The 17,346-nt window shown below is 41.1% G+C and overlaps 1 protein-coding gene across 2 annotated transcripts in view; it reads right to left on the reverse strand.

Annotated features, from left to right (window-relative positions):
* Positions 1-17,346, reverse strand: part of FAM49B (family with sequence similarity 49, member B) — a 44,251-nt gene that overhangs the window by 19,095 nt on the left and 7,810 nt on the right. The window contains exon 1 of one of the 2 annotated variants that reach the window (XM_010159673.1): positions 325-397. The exons of the other annotated variant lie outside the window; for it this stretch is intronic. Coding sequence (XP_010157975.1) covers positions 325-397 — 73 coding nt within the window. Of the gene's footprint in view, positions 1-324; positions 398-17,346 lie in introns of those variants that run through there. 2 annotated transcript variants of the gene reach the window in all.

Consider the following 17,346-nt stretch of genomic DNA (forward strand, 5'->3'; position numbering starts at 1 on the left):
GATGACAGTGAACAACTGCCCAGCAGATTATTACAGCATACTGACAGAATTTTGTGTTATGATTACTGGATTTGCAGGCAGATGGATGAACATCACTGACCACAGAAACCCAAAATGACTAAGCACAAGGAAAGAAAATTTACACGGTAGCATGATGATGGCTTGGCTGCTACTGAAGGGGGGGACGGGGAAAAAAAGGAACAGAAAAAACCCACATGCAACTCAGATTTGCAACTGAGTCCCCTAGCCTTCACTGCAGCAGGTATAAGCGACCCTACTGTTACCGTTTTAAATGCACCAGCTGTGAAGGGCCGAGAGACTTACTTTCAAAATCCAAGAAAAAATGTGCTGCATTGTGGTCTATGTCCCTGGTTAGCACCTTAATGAGATTACCCATGCCAGCAAACCTAAAAATAAAAATGGCAAGATAATTTAGTTCCAATAACCATTTCCTATGTTAAGTCCACGCCTGCGGCTCACTGGAGCTGGGCTTGAGTCGGGTTTTGCACACCGTGGATACATCACCTTCTGGCAGAAGTAGAAAATGTGTACTCTGCAGCGCACTGCTGCTCCCCTGCTCAGGGATGAGGGATTATAGAAAAACATTAAGAGTTATAGCTTTGACAAAAATAAAGTTCTGAATTATTGGCTCTTTTTTTACCTTTAATACATTTCAAGAGCTATTTTACCAATAATGACTGAGCAATTGTTTTGTGTAACTGCAGCAAAGCCATTATTGCTTAGGAATAAAGCAACCTGAAATGGAACTGCTGTCATCATAACCCTGATTTTTACTCTCTCCATAATTCAAAACAAATTTCAGAAATCTCGCAGTAGTCATCTGTGGCCAACAGTCTTTCCTGTCAAACCATGCATCATGAGTTAAACAAGTTATGACTTTTCCAAAACCAGAAAATAGGCAAGTTTCAACAGTTGTTTTTGTTTGCTGTCACATCCCAGCTAAAAGAAATGAAAAGTGGAAGAAGAATTAAATAGTCAATCTAGATCAGATAAATTAACAAAACAGTTTCAAATATTACCGTAAGTTTCAGAAGTCACATTCAGTAGGACTATGAATACTGCATTTCCTAGCAAGGCAGCCTTTTTAAGGTGGTGAAAAATACGCCTAAGAAACACTGTCCTGAAATATCAGGAGATCACTGGAGTGCTGCTGCAAGACAAACACAAAACACTACCAAAAATCTGATTTCAAGTTGTTTAACAATATGCCATCAACAGTCGGATATCTGGATTCAAGAATAAAATCTACAAATCATTTAAAATTGCTGTAACCGTACCAACCTACCAGTGTATGCACTTTTTCCCTCTGATTTTTACTTATACTGAAGATTGACATTTACATGGAGGGAAGTACTATGGCAGTAAGAATTATTAGTTTATTAGGAATCACGAAAATTGAAGCAATGTGAAGACAACATATTGACTGGCAAAACAAATTTTCAGAACCTGTGTGGCCAGATTTCTTGAGTCCCATAAGAAAAATGCAACTGGTGTGTGAGAGAAAAGCAAATTAAGAACAGCACACCATTTATTTTTCAGGATCCACAAGATCCAGCAATAAATCAATCAACAAAAGCCAGAGAACAAAGTGGGAATTAACCCCAGATTGTTGAAAATTACTGTCTTTGCTCCAACAACTTCTACAGAATGACCAAACAATACTTAAAAACCTAGATTTTTAGAAAAGCCCCTCTTTGAGTGCAATCCAACTAATCACACTGGATTCTGCACACAGAACCTGATCAACAGGTGTACGCTGGCTTTTCTGCACATTCACCTTTCTCCTTGAAATGCCAGAAAAATGTCTGCTTCCTAAGCTTTCAGCTCAGTTTTCTGGAAAGTCTCAGACTTCCAAGCTTATGAGAAACACCCATTATTTAAGGAAGTTTTAAATTAGGGTGTCCAGTTCAGACACTCATTTTAAAAAATAATCCATCAAAACATGTTTCTTTAAAGAGGATTTTTTGCAGAGTGTTCCAATCCATAGCTTAGTGAACTCTCACCGTGCTACATGTGCATCAACACTGTGTAAACGAGCAACACCAGAAAGCAGAGAAACTACTCTTCCTCATCTCGCCAGCACTTTCCATAAAAAAGGACTGACAAAGCCACTTAGTCCACTCCCCAGCAACGAGAACATTCATAATCTGTAAAAAGCTGAAATACAGAGGTGTTCTTCAACAGATCTTGTCGACAAGGGCAATAAAAAGCCAAAGGTACAAGCTGCCTAATGCTGATTCATCTGTAGGTTCAGATTTAAAATCCAAACCTCAGTCTCGAAAGAGGGTATTGTCAGTTCTGACACTAACAAGCAAGCAGCAAATACACAGCAGTGAATAGTGTTAGCTGCCTACAGAGAACCCTAGTTATACCTATAATCACTGCCATGCTTCAGCTCTTCAGCTGCACCATCCTTTCCTCCACCAAAGTATTTTTAATACCTCAAATAGATGTCTTTGTGTAGGGGTTGCCTTTGTTTTGATATTAACCAGTGTCCTAAGAGTTTACAGGGTCACACATGCAGTTTAAGTATCAGATACTATTGCTTCCAGGGTCATAGTAGGGGCAGGCTTAAGGGTTGAAATATTTTGAAGATAAGTTTACAGAAGAGCATATAGCCACTGCAGAACAGACTAACTGAATCCCTACCACTTCCTAAAATGAGTAAGGCGTCGGGGACCCAGTTTTACAATACAAATACCTTCATATTCAGACCTTCATGCCTCAGAAAAGCCTGCCAATAAGAATCATAGAATGCTTCGGGTTGGAAGGGACCTTAAAGATCATCTAGTTCCAACCCCCTGCCATGGGCAGGGACACCTTCCACTAGACCAGGTTGCTCAAAGCCTCATCCAGCCTGGCCTTGAAGACATCCAGGGATGGGGCATCCACAGCTTCTCTGGGCAACCTGTTCCAGTGCCTCCCCACCCTCACCCATACAATAGACATTTTCTGGGTGTGAGCTTTAACAAATAGAGAAGCACAATAAAACGTTTTGCACTATAATCAAACAGTAAAAGTGAAACAAATTCAAGAAGAAGATGCAACTGACCCAACAGTAACAGTTCAGTGAACAGCTGCTCTCAGAAAAGGAGAGAGGCTGAGGATGAAAATGGATTAGTTCAACAGCATGTGAAATAGGAATACATTTCAATTTAATACAAAGCTGCACAAATACTTGTTCTCAATGAAGTCTCTAACAGACCTTTTTCCCCTCAAGCATTCAGCATAGTGAAAAAATCTTGATAAACCTCAGCACATCACAGTTTCACATACAAGTTCAGCAATTACATTTACATGAGGATATCGACTGGCTGCAGTGAGTCCAGGGGAGGGCCACACAGATGCTCAGAGGGCTGGAGCACCTCTGCTGTGACAAATGGCTGAGAGAATTGGGCTTGTTCAGCCTGGAGAAGAGAAGGCTACAGGGAGACCTTATTGCAGCCTTCCAGTACCTGAAGGGGCTACAAGGAAGCTGGGGGCGACTTTTTACAAGGGCCTGTAGTCACAGGACAAGGGGTAACTGGTTTAAATTGAAAGCAGGGAGGTTTAGATTAGATATCAGGAAGAAATTCTTCACGGAGAGGGTGGTGAAGCACTGGAACAGGTTGCCCAGAGAAGCTGTGGCTGCCCCATCCCTGGAAGTGTTCAAGGCCAGGCTGGATGAGGCTTTGAGCAACCTGGTCTAGTGGAAGGTGTCCCTGCCCATGGCAGGGGGTTGGAACTAGATGATCTTTAAGGTCCCTTCCAACCCCAATCATTTTATCATTCTATGACAACTCCTTCTCTCTCTTCAGCATTCAAGGTAATGAATGAAAGATCCAACAGAGAGGAGTTCTCTCTTCTCTCAAGGCTAAGCACTTGTTTCTCAATCTCTGAAATGACCTTACAGAAACAAGACCATGGTGTCACAGTGTGGAACTTTCCAGATACATGAAGCAGCTGCAGATTAACAGGTTGAGGTTAAACAGCTCTACACTTCTGCATTGTTTTGCTTCAAAAGGTGCAGCTAAGCAGCAAGAAGAGCTGACTTCTTGCCATCAGGTGGAACTCTATTAAAGGGGAAAATGAAAACTAACCTTACTGAGGCTGCTACATCAGCAAAATACCTGGATCAATCTGCACTAAGACCAAAGCCAGTAGCAAGTACTACCACCAACTGAGTTTTGTATCTTGTAGCTGAGCTTTGTCCCAGAGCCAAGTAGCCGACTCAGAATACTGCCTGGAAGTGAACAGTAACACACCTTTTGACCCACAACCCCTCCAGTGCAACAGGAACTAAATCCACACTAAAATTGCAGTCCTTATGTCATGGTTTAGCCCCAGTCAACAACTAAGCACAACAGTGGGACGGGAGAGAATAGGAAAAATAAAAAAAAGTAAGAAACCTCTCTGGATGAGGTTAGAACAGTATAAAAACCGAAAGTAAAATAAAATAATTATACTGATAATACTAATATGCAATGAAAATACTACCACTAATAATAATACAACCCCTCACCACTGGCCAACTGACCCTCAGCCAGTCACCAAGCAGCAATTCCCCTCAAGGCCAACTCCCCATATCCTGATGGCATGAAACAACCCTTCGGTCAGTTTGGGTCAGCTGTCCTGGCTGTGTCCCCTCACAGCCTCTTGTAGAGAAGCTGAACACAGGAGCAGTACCAGAAACTGAACAAGTCCTTGGCTTGACAGAAACTTTCCTCAGCAACAACTAAAAAACGTTAGCGTTATCATCAATATTCTCCTAATCACAAATTCAAAACACAGCCTCATACTAGCTACTGTGAGTAGAATTAATTCTATCCCAACCAAAACCAGCACAGCATATCAATAAGAAGTCTGCATACTGCAATCAACACCAAAATATTCACATGCCCACACTTAAATACAGTTTAGGTCACTAGCTATTTGTTCTCACACAGCTTCAGACTGTCAACCTCTGCCCAATTTTATCTGGTATTCTCATTCAGAATATAGTACACTTCAGAACCTGCAAACTGTTTTTACTCCCAGGGCCCTTATTGATGTTAAGATTTTATAGTGCAGTGTCCAAAGGTAACGCATTAGATAAGCTGACAGCGTAAGATTCAGTAAAAACACACTTCAGACCACTGAAGTATTCTCTTGCCACAAATCCAACCTCATTAAAATCACAGCAGAAAAAAAGCCCGCTAGTCTCTGTCCAAAAACTGTCCCTGCGAAGCTGCCCAGAATCCCTCCTGGCTTGCTCTGTGCTCCAGCACAATACTCGAGCCACGTGGAACAGGTTATGGGAAATCCGAGCGCAAGCCAAGAACATGGTTTAAACTTGACCTACTTGCAGAGGAAGACATATGGAATGCCACATCTGATTACAGTGATTCAGCCCATTACCGCCTTGTGGGGTTGTATGATGCTGCGTGTAGTGTCATGATCAGACAAGCGGAAAGCAAAGGCATATTTTCAAAACAAGCCTTGCACGCATGCCCTTCGTGCCGCAAACATCCCCGGCACATTTCAGTACATTTTTTTCCTAAGCTAGGCCCAGGGGGAATTTAACAGAAATACATGATGCAACTAAATTCAGCCAAGCACTGAAGAAATTTCCTCCTCTCACACCTGAAAGAAAAACTGTACATTAACAAGGATTTTGCTTCCAACCAGTGAGCAGCTGGAAAACTTACTCTTGCTAAAGGTAAAATACTACAAAGGCGTTCATAAGTGATATTTTTAATTTTTCTTTGTTCTATTGGAAGAATACCGTGCTTTCAAACTAGTTAAAATACCCAGTTAAATAAATAGATTTTTTTAAAAAAAGTGTTTGTGACCACTGAAGAATGCCTGCTCCAAGAAAACATCAGCTCAGCTTTTGAAAAGGCATACAGTATTCCCAAGACTACCTTCAATGAAGTTTAAGACTGAACTGGAACATCCAGAGTATGAAAACCTCCTACCTATGCTCTGGAGTCAAGAGGAGGAAATTAAGCACAACACTATATGGAAAGCAGATCTAATGGAAAAGCAAACATTTTCTTCTAGGGATTTTAGCTTTAAATTTTCAATTGGACACATGTGGCATAAAACCTCTGATTCAAAGATATTTTGGTAGTGAAACATACTTATAGCATTAGAAGTCTAACAGTGCAATGCTACAGCGTTAACACTGTTACTAATGAACAAAACCCTAGCGTCTCCCTGTGCTGTTTGTCTAGAATGATCATCCCAACAGCCTGGCAATTGTTTCAAGGCTTGCTGAACGTTTTCTGCCTATAGTTATGTAGCTATGAGCAGGGAGGGGAAAAACTGCCCACATCAGCTGGGTCCAAGGCATCCCTTAGCAACACAGGGTATCACGGGGCAGGCAGCCTATAGGATCGAGTGTTGTTTTCTCTCACAATGAAGCAGCCCAGCTTCACAAGCAGCGAGAATCTATCTGCCCTCCCTCTTAAAAGCTAGAGAGTGCTGCAGAGATGGAAACAGGCTTGTAAACTACATCACGGGAATCACTCTTCAGAAAGTCCTAATGTTTTCCTTAGATCCAAGCATGTTTTTCCTGTCTAATGCATATTTATTTCTCTTCTGAATAGTGCTGGAGAAGCACTGATGTCCTCCGACACATTCCAACTCCTAGTACTGATATTACTGGTGTTTAAAGTCATAAAGATCTGTCACAAAAAATCCCAACGTAATAAACTGCATTGGCCAGACAAGAAATCATTATTGAGGTAACAGTAAAAAAAATAATTATCACTCAGTCTGGAAAAGAGACAAAACACATGGAAGCTATCAGCTTTAGATTTAAGGAGAAGCTTGGTGCTATTGGCTTAAAAAAAAGTTTGATTTGGGGTAAGCTGATCTCATTTTCAGGACTCATCACAGCTACAGTAATACTATTAAATGTGTTGGTTTAGGTGCTGACATCTAACTGCTGACTCAAACACATATCTGAAGTGCCTCGCTGGTTATGCATACAACACAATTTCATTTGTTGCTGCACAATTTGTTCTAGCAAACGTTAAGATTTCAGATTTTATATACACTTTCAGGACATCCTTCAGTGTCCCAACCCCTGCAAAGGCCTGTGCACTGCTCTCCGCTCCTGACACCTAGTGACTGTTCCTCCAGACACCACCCGTTACAGATCACCCGTAACAAAACATACACAAGCCAAAACCCAATAACACTCTACTGAATTCTCAGGGCTTCAATCATCAATATCGTATCTGATAGTGGAAAAACAATTTATACTGCCAGACAGAAAATGTTTTTGTATAGGAAAGTAAGTATTCTGGCTAATTAAAGCTGCCTCTGAAGCCAATCCTTTTGGCTAAACTGACTTTGATACAATAAACTTTTAATTGAAACTGAAGTTACTCCCCCCCCCCAAAATCACACATCATCAATAATGTCTCCTTTCTGAACAAAACCGAATTCAAAACTTGTCATATCAGGAAAACGAAAGCCTGCCAGGGAAAACAGCCTAGTGAAAAAAGGCTCACATTCCTCAAAACCAGAATTGTAAAATACTGCCAGGTCAGTGTTTATTCAGTCCATTTTTCCACTTAGAGGAAATCAAGGGAAAGGCACTGAGAATCTACAGTTTCTTTAGAAAAGGCAGTCTTAAAGCCCTGTGATTTTGGGAATATTTTAGTGGCACAGCTGACACTGAATAACTTATTTAGCAGGAGCTACAATAAAATAACTAAGTGTACCCACACAAGTCTGGAATAAACCCCAATTTGTCTGGAAGGATGACTCTGTTTTGAAAACAGAACTGGTATTGAGAAGGGGAGAGACTATACTCCAAAAATCTGCTCCAATTTACCCTTCCATGAACTGCATGAGGCTTCCTATAGTGAATCTGGCACCAAAAAAATAATTAGAAATGCCTTCCTCTTTCAAAAGGATACAAGCTCAATATGTTTTCTAACTTAATCCTGCATAACTCTCTTAAATTCAATTACACTGCGAACAGCAGGAAAAAAATACGGATTGTTTTTTAAGTTCAGGGGCATTCACATTCGAATGCAATTTACACTTGACTTTCTCCTTCCAAGTTTGAAATCTCAAAAGCCTTTTGCAGTGCTGCGACTCCTCCATCAGAGGTCAGCACCTTACAGTTTGATCTTCCAGAAAAAGGGAAGCTGGTAATAAACGTGTTCACACCACCTTAGTGCCATACAACCCTGAGCCGGCAATTTCCTCCCAGCCCAAATACTGCATTTAGCCCACAATATTGTGCCATTATCCTGGAAACAGTGACTGACCTCAGAGCCTGAGTTTTTGCAAAGTAAGCTGAGAGTATTCTATTTTTATCATTGTGTTGGTTTTAGTTGGCGACAATCAAGTACATTTAAAAATCATTTAACAACAGATGTGGTAGATTTACAGTTGCTTTTTTAACTCTTTTACAGAAAAGCTTCTTACTCTACAGAACACAGTATCACAACTGTGCTATACTACCACATTACTAAGTTTCATATTTCAACCACGTCAGCCTGTAATTTAACAGCTGTCAAGTGCTTATCTCCCAAAAAACCCAAAACAACCCAACAATAACAATAATTTAAGCCCTCCTCCTGCGTTCAGTGTAAAGAAAGAACAAGCCACAACCAAAAAATGCCAAGCCTGCCAACTTTTATCAAATTGCTATTAAAAAAAAAAACCTTTTCAACCCCTAACTTCACTGTAGTGTCTAATCCAAGCGATCTGCCACCTTTCAGTTGGTGTTTCACTTGTGAAAAAGCATTCCTCTTCAAGCCTACTTTTATTTGGAATTGTGTTCTCTTTCAAAATCGCTGAATTCCCCTCTACAAGGATCAGACTTCCCAACGTTTCAGTACCCAGGCTGGATGAATTTACACAGGCTGTGACAAACAGCCTTGGTAATATTGCCATCTAATGTACTAGGAGAAAGAGTACAATCGTCTGCATCACTCTCCAACACTCAGATGAAATGTCTTCTTAGTCTGGCTCTGAACCGTTGCACAACTTTAGCGCCTTGGCTTGCAAATCCTACACTAACAATGTTATGAAAATTATCTAGTCATCCAGTTCATGGATATAAATATTGACATAATCTTCCTCAAGGGATTTTTTCCGAATGTTGCAGTACTAAACCACAAACCTTGTATATGAACCCAGTGCTAACTGGCGATCCCCAAATTCAGTCCAGTGATGAACCAGCTTTAACCACCAAGGTGGAAAGGAACCTTCCAAATCATGTAGCTGGAAAGGCAGATTTCCATATTCCAGGAGAGCTCTCTAATTATTGGGTGGTTTCCCTTTCTGAGACACAAGTGAGGCAACATATGTGCCTTACAGAAGGCTAATGAAACACATCAAGTTAGGGCTGGTACAGAAGATGAGTAGCAGAAAGATACTCCTTCCCACCCCATCTCTTTTCAGAAGCAGTAACAACACACAGCCATTAGGCAGGGTGGGAGGGATAAAATTGGTCTTTACACAGTTGTTTGCTTCTTTAAAGTTTCACAAGACATTTCTTGCAAGACCAAGGTTCTACAGCCATTTTTGCTCTGTCCAGTCACTTCTTCAGACAGCCTCATGAGGCACAGGATCAACTACTGTTACGGAGTCCAGACAATTTTTCTTGTTATAAAGCACAAAAAAACCCCACAAGAACCAAGAAAACCCCACTGATACCACATTGGTGTAGACTCCTCTAGCTGTGCTAAAACTTATCATCTTTTATCTCCTTTTCCATCCCCTCCCAACATACCTCGAATTTTCTTTTAATTTTAAAATCACACTCAAGGTGTCCCATAAATGTAAGACGTCATTAGACAATTTGTTTTCACCCACCTTTCGGAAATGCAGCGGCACATTTGCTGTACTCCACTGACACTATACAACCTGCAACTCATTAAGATCAGTAGCAAGTACGCAGAATATTATGCAGAGTTGTTTTCTGCACCAGTCTATCCGTGAACTCTAGAAGTCCATCTCGTAAGGAGTTTGCAGCGGTTCTTGGGGAAAACCAGGTACGTATGTGGAACAGAAAGCCATTGCAGAATATTGGATACATTCAATAATCACACCAGCTCAGAAAATACTTGAACTAAAGTAGTGACATACTAGAAGAACCACCAATACATGCTCTCCCTTCTCAAAGCATTTGTTCACATTTGAAGGTTCAGTTTTAATTGGATTTTAAGCTTTTTTCAAGTTTTAACCTTATGCAGAAAGTGACATCTAGTTAAGTGTGCGCTGGCAGCCCAGAAAGCCAACTGTATCCTGAGCTGTATCAGGAGAAGTGTGGCCAGCAGGTCGAGGGAGGGGGTTCTCCCCTTCTACTATGCTCTTGTGAGACCCCCCCTGGAGTGCTGCATCCAGCCATGGAACCCTCAACATAAGAAAGACATAGGCCGGTTGGAGCGAGTCCAGAGGAGGCCATGAAGATGCTCAGAGGGCTGGAGCACCTCTGCTATGATGAAAGGCTGAGAGAGTTGGGCTTGTTCAAGCCTGGAGAAGAGAAGGCTACAGGGAGACCTTATTGCAGCCTTCCAGTACCTGAAGGGGCTACAAGGAAGCTGGGAGGGACTTTTTACAAGGGCCTGTAGTGACAGGACTAGGGGTAACGGGTTTAAATTGAAAGCAGGGAGGTTTAGATTAGATATCAGGAAGAAGTTCTTCACGGAGAGGGTGGTGAAGCACTGGAACAGGTTGCTCAGAGACGCTGTGGATGCCCCATCCCTGGGAAGTGGTCAAGGCCAGGCTGGATGAGGCTTTGAGCAACCTGGTCTAGTGGAGGGTGTCCCTGCCCATGGCAGGGGGGGTGGAACTAGATGATCTTTAAGGTCCCTGCCAACCAAACCCATTCTATGATTCTAAGTTTGCCCCACCCTCTGAAGTTTAACCAAGTTTTCAACTCCCTCTACATCTTTCCCGTTGTTATCTTACTGGTGCTTTCCTACTGAAAGTATTGCTTGGGTAGCACTTCCACAAGTCCCCTCAAACCCTTCACACCAGTGATTCCCAGCTGGCTGATGGTGCTGTTAAGCATTAGGCAGCTGCTTTGTCTCAGCACAGCCAGAGAAGGTGAAAGCATCAGCAGTCAGATACCTGAACTTCAGGACTGCTGAAGCGGACACCAGCACCGTGGCTTATAACCATTTTCCTTTCAATACTTGAAATACTGTTGATTCACAGGTTCTTCAAAGAAAACAGAAGACACTTGCCACATGCTGTAGCTGTTCACCTGACAGCTTTCCTCCTTCTGCAGGCAGTACCATTCCCAGCAATGCCCCTTGGGTTTTGCTAGCATTTCTGGAGGACTCTCACCTCCCTGCGCAGCAGCAGCACTGTTCTAGTAGAGGAATATGTGGGGGTGTGAAAAGATGAGCGAAACCAAGCGCACACACGCACAGGAAAGTAAGAGGGTGATTTCTGGAGACTGTACTTGGCTCGGCAGACCCCACAGTCTGACCCAGTTCTGCGGCTCTTACCACGTATCCTTTAAAAATGCACACTATGCTGTAAATAAAAGTTTGCACTAGTTCAAATCACAACTTTGCCAATACACTTATCCATGACTTTGGAAGTTAAGGTTACCAAATGAAAAAGGTACTACTGTTGCTGGCACTGGATGTTTTGCCATTAGTCTACTGTAGATTTGGAGAATATTGCTGTATGCTTGTCCAGTTTCTAGACTCATTTCATAACCCCAAAGAGGCAAGACAGTATGCTAGAAGGACCGTTGGTCTGACCCAGCGCTGCTGTAAGCTCTCCCAAGAATTACAGAAGTGTGATATCTCATTAAAACCAGTCACCCTGCAAAACAATTATTTTAATACATAAATCACGCACTAAAATAAACATTTACTTTAACACATTTATAATGCCACATATTCTTAATTCCTGAATGGGGTATTCAAATAGTTTTAGACACTGCACTTGGAAATATTTTCCACTGTTGTCAACGAAAGTGATGACAAATCAATTTAATCAGCTCCCCTGATTAATAATCTAAAAGCTCTTTGAATTCAGGAGTGGAAGAAAAATAAATCCTACCTCACATGTGGTAGCTTTACCTTCCCAATCTGACAGAAGACAGTTGGCTGTGCTGGCCCAGCACAATAAACAGGAAGCATCACACACACAGTCTATGCAGTAGGTCAGATAACAAGTAGCAGGTTATAAAACTAAAGGCTAAAACCTTCACATGAGTATATGCTACCTCTTCCATCTTACAAGATCGTTCAGAATACTGGTTTCCGGCACAAGGCATCTGGTTCAGAAAAAATTTGAAGTTACTCAGTAATTTTTAGTAAAGAGACTCTCTGAGAAAGACCACCAAAACATTACCTTTTCATTCAAATCATCCAAGAAGTTTAAGCATAATCTTCCAGAGTAAGTCCTTAAACGCGGCCAACCTGCTTTACTCTGTGCACACTAAAAATGCCTTTATTGAAACTATGGGACTTCTTCACATCACTGCAGCGATTAGTTTTCAAAATCATTACCAGCCTGCATGATGATTGTGCAAAAACCCTCACATTTGAGCCCTGTTTAGAATCTTTAACCACAGAGGCATAAATTACGTTATACATCAAAATTTCCAAATGAACACTAAAATTTCAGAAGTTGTAAAATCAAATGAGCTCTTGAAGAAAAAATTGTTAATATTCAGTACAGTCACAATTTCTGCCCTTTAACATACAAGTTTTGCTTCCTATGCCAGGAATGTTTTCAAGCAGGTTAAGTTTCAATTCTTACCTACAGCCAGTGCTGCACTCTGTTCTCGACCTCCAGTCTGTTTTAAAAGAAAAAGAGATGATGAAAATTCATTATTTTGCACTGAAGTTCTTACATGTAAAGCTACATGACCTTGTAAAAGCAAACACGTATCTGTTCCACACATTGTACTATTCTGCATCTACTTCAGAAACACAGTTCTGGATCTATATGACTTCTGAAGAATGAGTTAAAAAAACAGAATATAGAACTGTATTTTATCTCTAGACGTATAAATATGGAACAACTATTTGGCAATAAATGTGTTTCTAGGGAAAAAGGCTGCTGCTGTTAGATAATCCATAAGAACACACATCCCATAATAAATTTAATTACCAAAAAGAGTCAAAGCTGCAATGAAATACCACTGGCAAATTGTTCCACTTGCTTTTTACCTTGCAGACGTAAACTTTAAAAAGAGTTTTAACACAAGATACTCAATTCAGCTACACAAATTAGCTCTTGAAAAAATTTACAGCCTGACCTCCAGAGAGGGCAATTTAGCAGCCTCAGTCCTATACACTACATTAATCACCTTAAGGCTGGTGAAGTAATTATGCTAATAGTACAGTTTAAAGGAGAAGACAGAGGGGATCTTATCAATGATAATGCTAAGAACACTATATGATCAACGCTTATACATATCTAAAGTGCAGGTGTCAAGAGGATGAAGCCAGAATCTTTCCAGTGCTGCCCAGCGACAAGGGGCAACAGGCAAACTGGAACACAGGAAATTCTATCTCAACATGAGGAAAAACTTCTTCATTGTGAGAGTGCCAGAGCACTGGAACAAGCTGCCTAGAGTGGCTGTGGAATCTCCTTCTCTGGAGATATTCCAAACCCACTGGATGTGTTCCTGTCCAACCTGCTCTAGGTGAACCTGCCCTGGCAGAGGGGGTTGACTAAATGAGCTTCGAAGGTTCCTTCCAGCCCCCAGCATTCTGTGATACAGAGTACTGCAGTATCTCAAAGCTCCCCAGGAAATAACAGTGTAACATTAGCTGGGGAAGGCTCTGAAGAGCTACAGCGCCATAGGCAAGGTGCAGAGAGGAGACCCCAGTAAGAACAACCCTGCACAGCCCACAGAACCCAACATGAGCAAGACGACAGCTGCCAGACATTGCTACGACTGAGAATTTATTTATCCGTTCTTTCCATTGTATGCACCTCTCTCCAAGAGGCCACCCCCTTGAACAGGGTTTCTTTAAGTTTTGAGTAGAACCTACTTTTTCCTTTGCCAGTTGTCTTCAGCTTCCCATTACTCTCGCAGGAGTAAGCAGCAGCTAGTACTTCAGGACCACTGCTTCACAGGAAGATGGTTAGCATCACCATCTTCGTAACGGCTGTTGTAACTTCCCTAGAACTCACCCACTCTCACCAGGTATATTTAAAACATGGATGTTTTGGGGTTTTTTTTCCCTTTCTCATGACTGCAGGCTGCTCAATGTAGGCTCTGAGACAAAGCAACAAAACTCAAACACTGGAAAACGCTGGTCCCCTGCAGGTCAGGGGTGAGCATAACTGATCTGAGAATAGAGAAACTGAAACCAAAGTTAGACCCAACATGACTTCAAAAAGCTAATTTCCTGAAAAAAGCTAAACAAAAATCCGATAGGACAAAACCCTATGAAGTTCTACCTAAAAATATATTTAATTTTTTGGCAGGTGTGCAAGAGCTCTGGTTATGATGATTTTGCGTGAGAGTCCAACTAATTAACTGAGTTGTAAACAAAAAGAGGAAGTCCAAATTCACCAGAATGACCAGATTATAGAAATAAATATGAAAGTAACAGACATAAAGCAGTAGAAGAAAGACTAGGAGCTTTAAAAAAAAGTTTCCTAACAGTATTAGTTACAATACTAAACAGAAATGTTTAAATTTCCAACTGAAAGTTACTAGGGTTTTTTTCTAGAATTGCTCAGCCCTTTACACCTTTCTGAACAGAATACTGACTTAATCCCAAGCACTTGCCACCTGCAAGGAAAGCATGCTGATGCTCAGGTAGCTTGACCTGAAGGCTTCAGTGAATGAAAGATCATTATTAAGAAAGTCTCCCAGGACTCTTGTGATGATGAAGGCATGAGGAGAGACTGGGCCTAGTAGAACCAATAGACAGAAGGGAAGCAAAAAGGAAAGCTGAGAATTGTAGGTCACAGTTGGACTAGCATCAATAACGGGCACAGAGATGTTCACACAGGAATCCATTAACTGGATTCCTATCCTTTAGGACCGATGAGCCTGCCTTCATGCCAAACAGATCAGACTGTGCACATCTGATGCTATCCACTTGGTTACACTGGCAAGCTGATAGGTATTGGATTTTTGCACAGTGTGACTTCACATCACCCGATATTTTTGAATTTAGAGATTAGCACTATGCACTATAATAAAGCACCGTCTAAGTGGACAGGGCATTGACTTGCAGATCTCTAACAGTCAGTGTTGAATCATCAGTGAACATCCATTAAAAACAGCCAGATGTGACATTAAGGGTGTGATGGATTCTTTACACAATTACACAGAGTGCATAATTTGGGTCCTCCCAGTTAGCACAGAGGATGTGCAAAACATCTGAGCTTTGTTCTGAATGACTGTCAAGGTTTGGCTCTGCAGATTAATACAGAAATAGAGAAGGCATGTATACTATATAATTCAACAGGTAGTTAAAATGGAATAATACAGAACCACACATTTTTTCAATTGCTTGTGATTCCGAGGCAGCCAAGCATTTAATATTGCATTACAGAGGGAAGCAGCTCTCGGCAGGAGCCTTTTATTCAATGGGTTAACAGCTCACGGATTTGTTTAGCTTTTTTTTTTAAAAAAATACCATTTTATGGAGTCAAACAGCAGAAAGATTAATGCATCCCATCCTGGGAATCTCTATTACACAGACCCACACACACACCTTCCTTGACTTGCAGCCTGACTTCACCACAGCAGAAAAAGGCCAAAGCATACGCTAACACCTCAGGCCAACTACAACAGTAATTCAAAGAATTGTCACAACAGTTGGAGAACAAATGTAGAAAACCATTTACAGCCATTAGAGAGGGGAAGTGAATCATCTAAACTACAGCTATTCGTTTTCAGAAGAAAACAAAACCAAGCATCATTCAGTTTGTCAGATGAAAAGCCTATAGCTGACACAAGTCAAACGGCACCCGAAAGATGCACAAGAGTGAACTCAGCACTACTGTGGATAACGAAACTTGAAAAAAAAAAGTTAAGTGGCCATCAACTGAATAAACCCTGTGTTTTGGGATCCACCTCGTACTGGAACTGATGCTGCTTAACTCAGCAGTACATGAAAACAGATTTCAGGAGACAAAAGCTAACCATTAAGTTCCAGTATGAAACCAATGTCTTCTACCCAACCCTGACTGAACCAATTAAGAAGCCACTACATACAAGCCTAGACTTGTCAGCAACTGTCAGTTAAGATTTGCTACTAGTGTGCTTATTTTGCAAACTTCCAACCACTCAGGTTCCTGCCTATTTAGAACGGAAAATGTTGAGCAGTAAAGATTCGACACTTTTGCAGTAAGAAACTCAATTACTTTGTATACTCAACTGGTACCTCAGCTCGTCAGGGAACTTCAGAATTACTGCATAAAGCTTACAAAACTTAATAAAAAAAGCTTACACAGGATTCATGTACTCCATGTGAGGTATTAGGCACCCAGGTTTTAGTAGCATCTTCAAAACACAACCCACTCCTGCCTTCACAGTGCAAATGCTTAAATTGCTTGTTTTAAGTTCAAGCATGGACTGGGATTTCCTTTTGCTACGGATCACCCCCTTGAACTCTGTGCGAGCCAGAGGTGGACTACGGCCCAGATGTTCTCAGTCCATCAATCTTCCCTGCCCTTTGCATACTGCTGAACGGAACAGGACCAAGCTCAAAGACTACACTGTCCTGTCAATTTTTAGACAATCCTGCTCTCTTGCTTCAGTTACCTATTTGAAATTAAGTTTAAGGAAACCACTCCAATGACTGGTTACTCTTAGAAGCACACATTAAAACATAAAAAGCAAGCCCAGTCCAAAACAGAACCCCGTCAAATACATCCCACATCTTGTGGGCAATAAAAAAAAAACACTAAGAAATGTTTAGTAATAAAACATGATTTTTACTTTAGCAACAGTAACAGATGGCTAAGCTATATAAAATAAGTCACAGCTAAGATCAAGTTTCAAAGGAAGTTTTAGGGCATCTGTAGATGAACCCATGGTTCAATGCTGAATGTATGCTAACTCCAACATCAACATCCATGACACTACAAGAAGATTATTCTGTAGCTGTATGGCAATCAAACATTAAGTATATGCAGGGGTAGTCTATTACTAATGCAAAGTGACCTCAGTTCTCTAAGAAAGCTTTCTTCTGGCTGTAGAAAGCTTCAGCTCAAGTTTTTCCTCCGTTAATTTTCATTTATCCTTCTGAAGCTAAATTATATCTTAAAGTCTGTGTTATATTAAGCCTTTCCCTGTCTTAATTTCTCAATGCTGTCTTACAGTATCTCGTATTACTTGCTATGCTCCAACACGTGTTTTAGTTTATAATAAAAATGGCAATCTGACATGAA

The sequence above is a fragment of the Eurypyga helias genome, unplaced genomic scaffold (assembly GCF_000690775.1).
Source record: "Eurypyga helias isolate BGI_N326 unplaced genomic scaffold, ASM69077v1 scaffold7909, whole genome shotgun sequence".
Lineage (NCBI taxonomy): Eukaryota > Metazoa > Chordata > Aves > Eurypygiformes > Eurypygidae > Eurypyga > Eurypyga helias.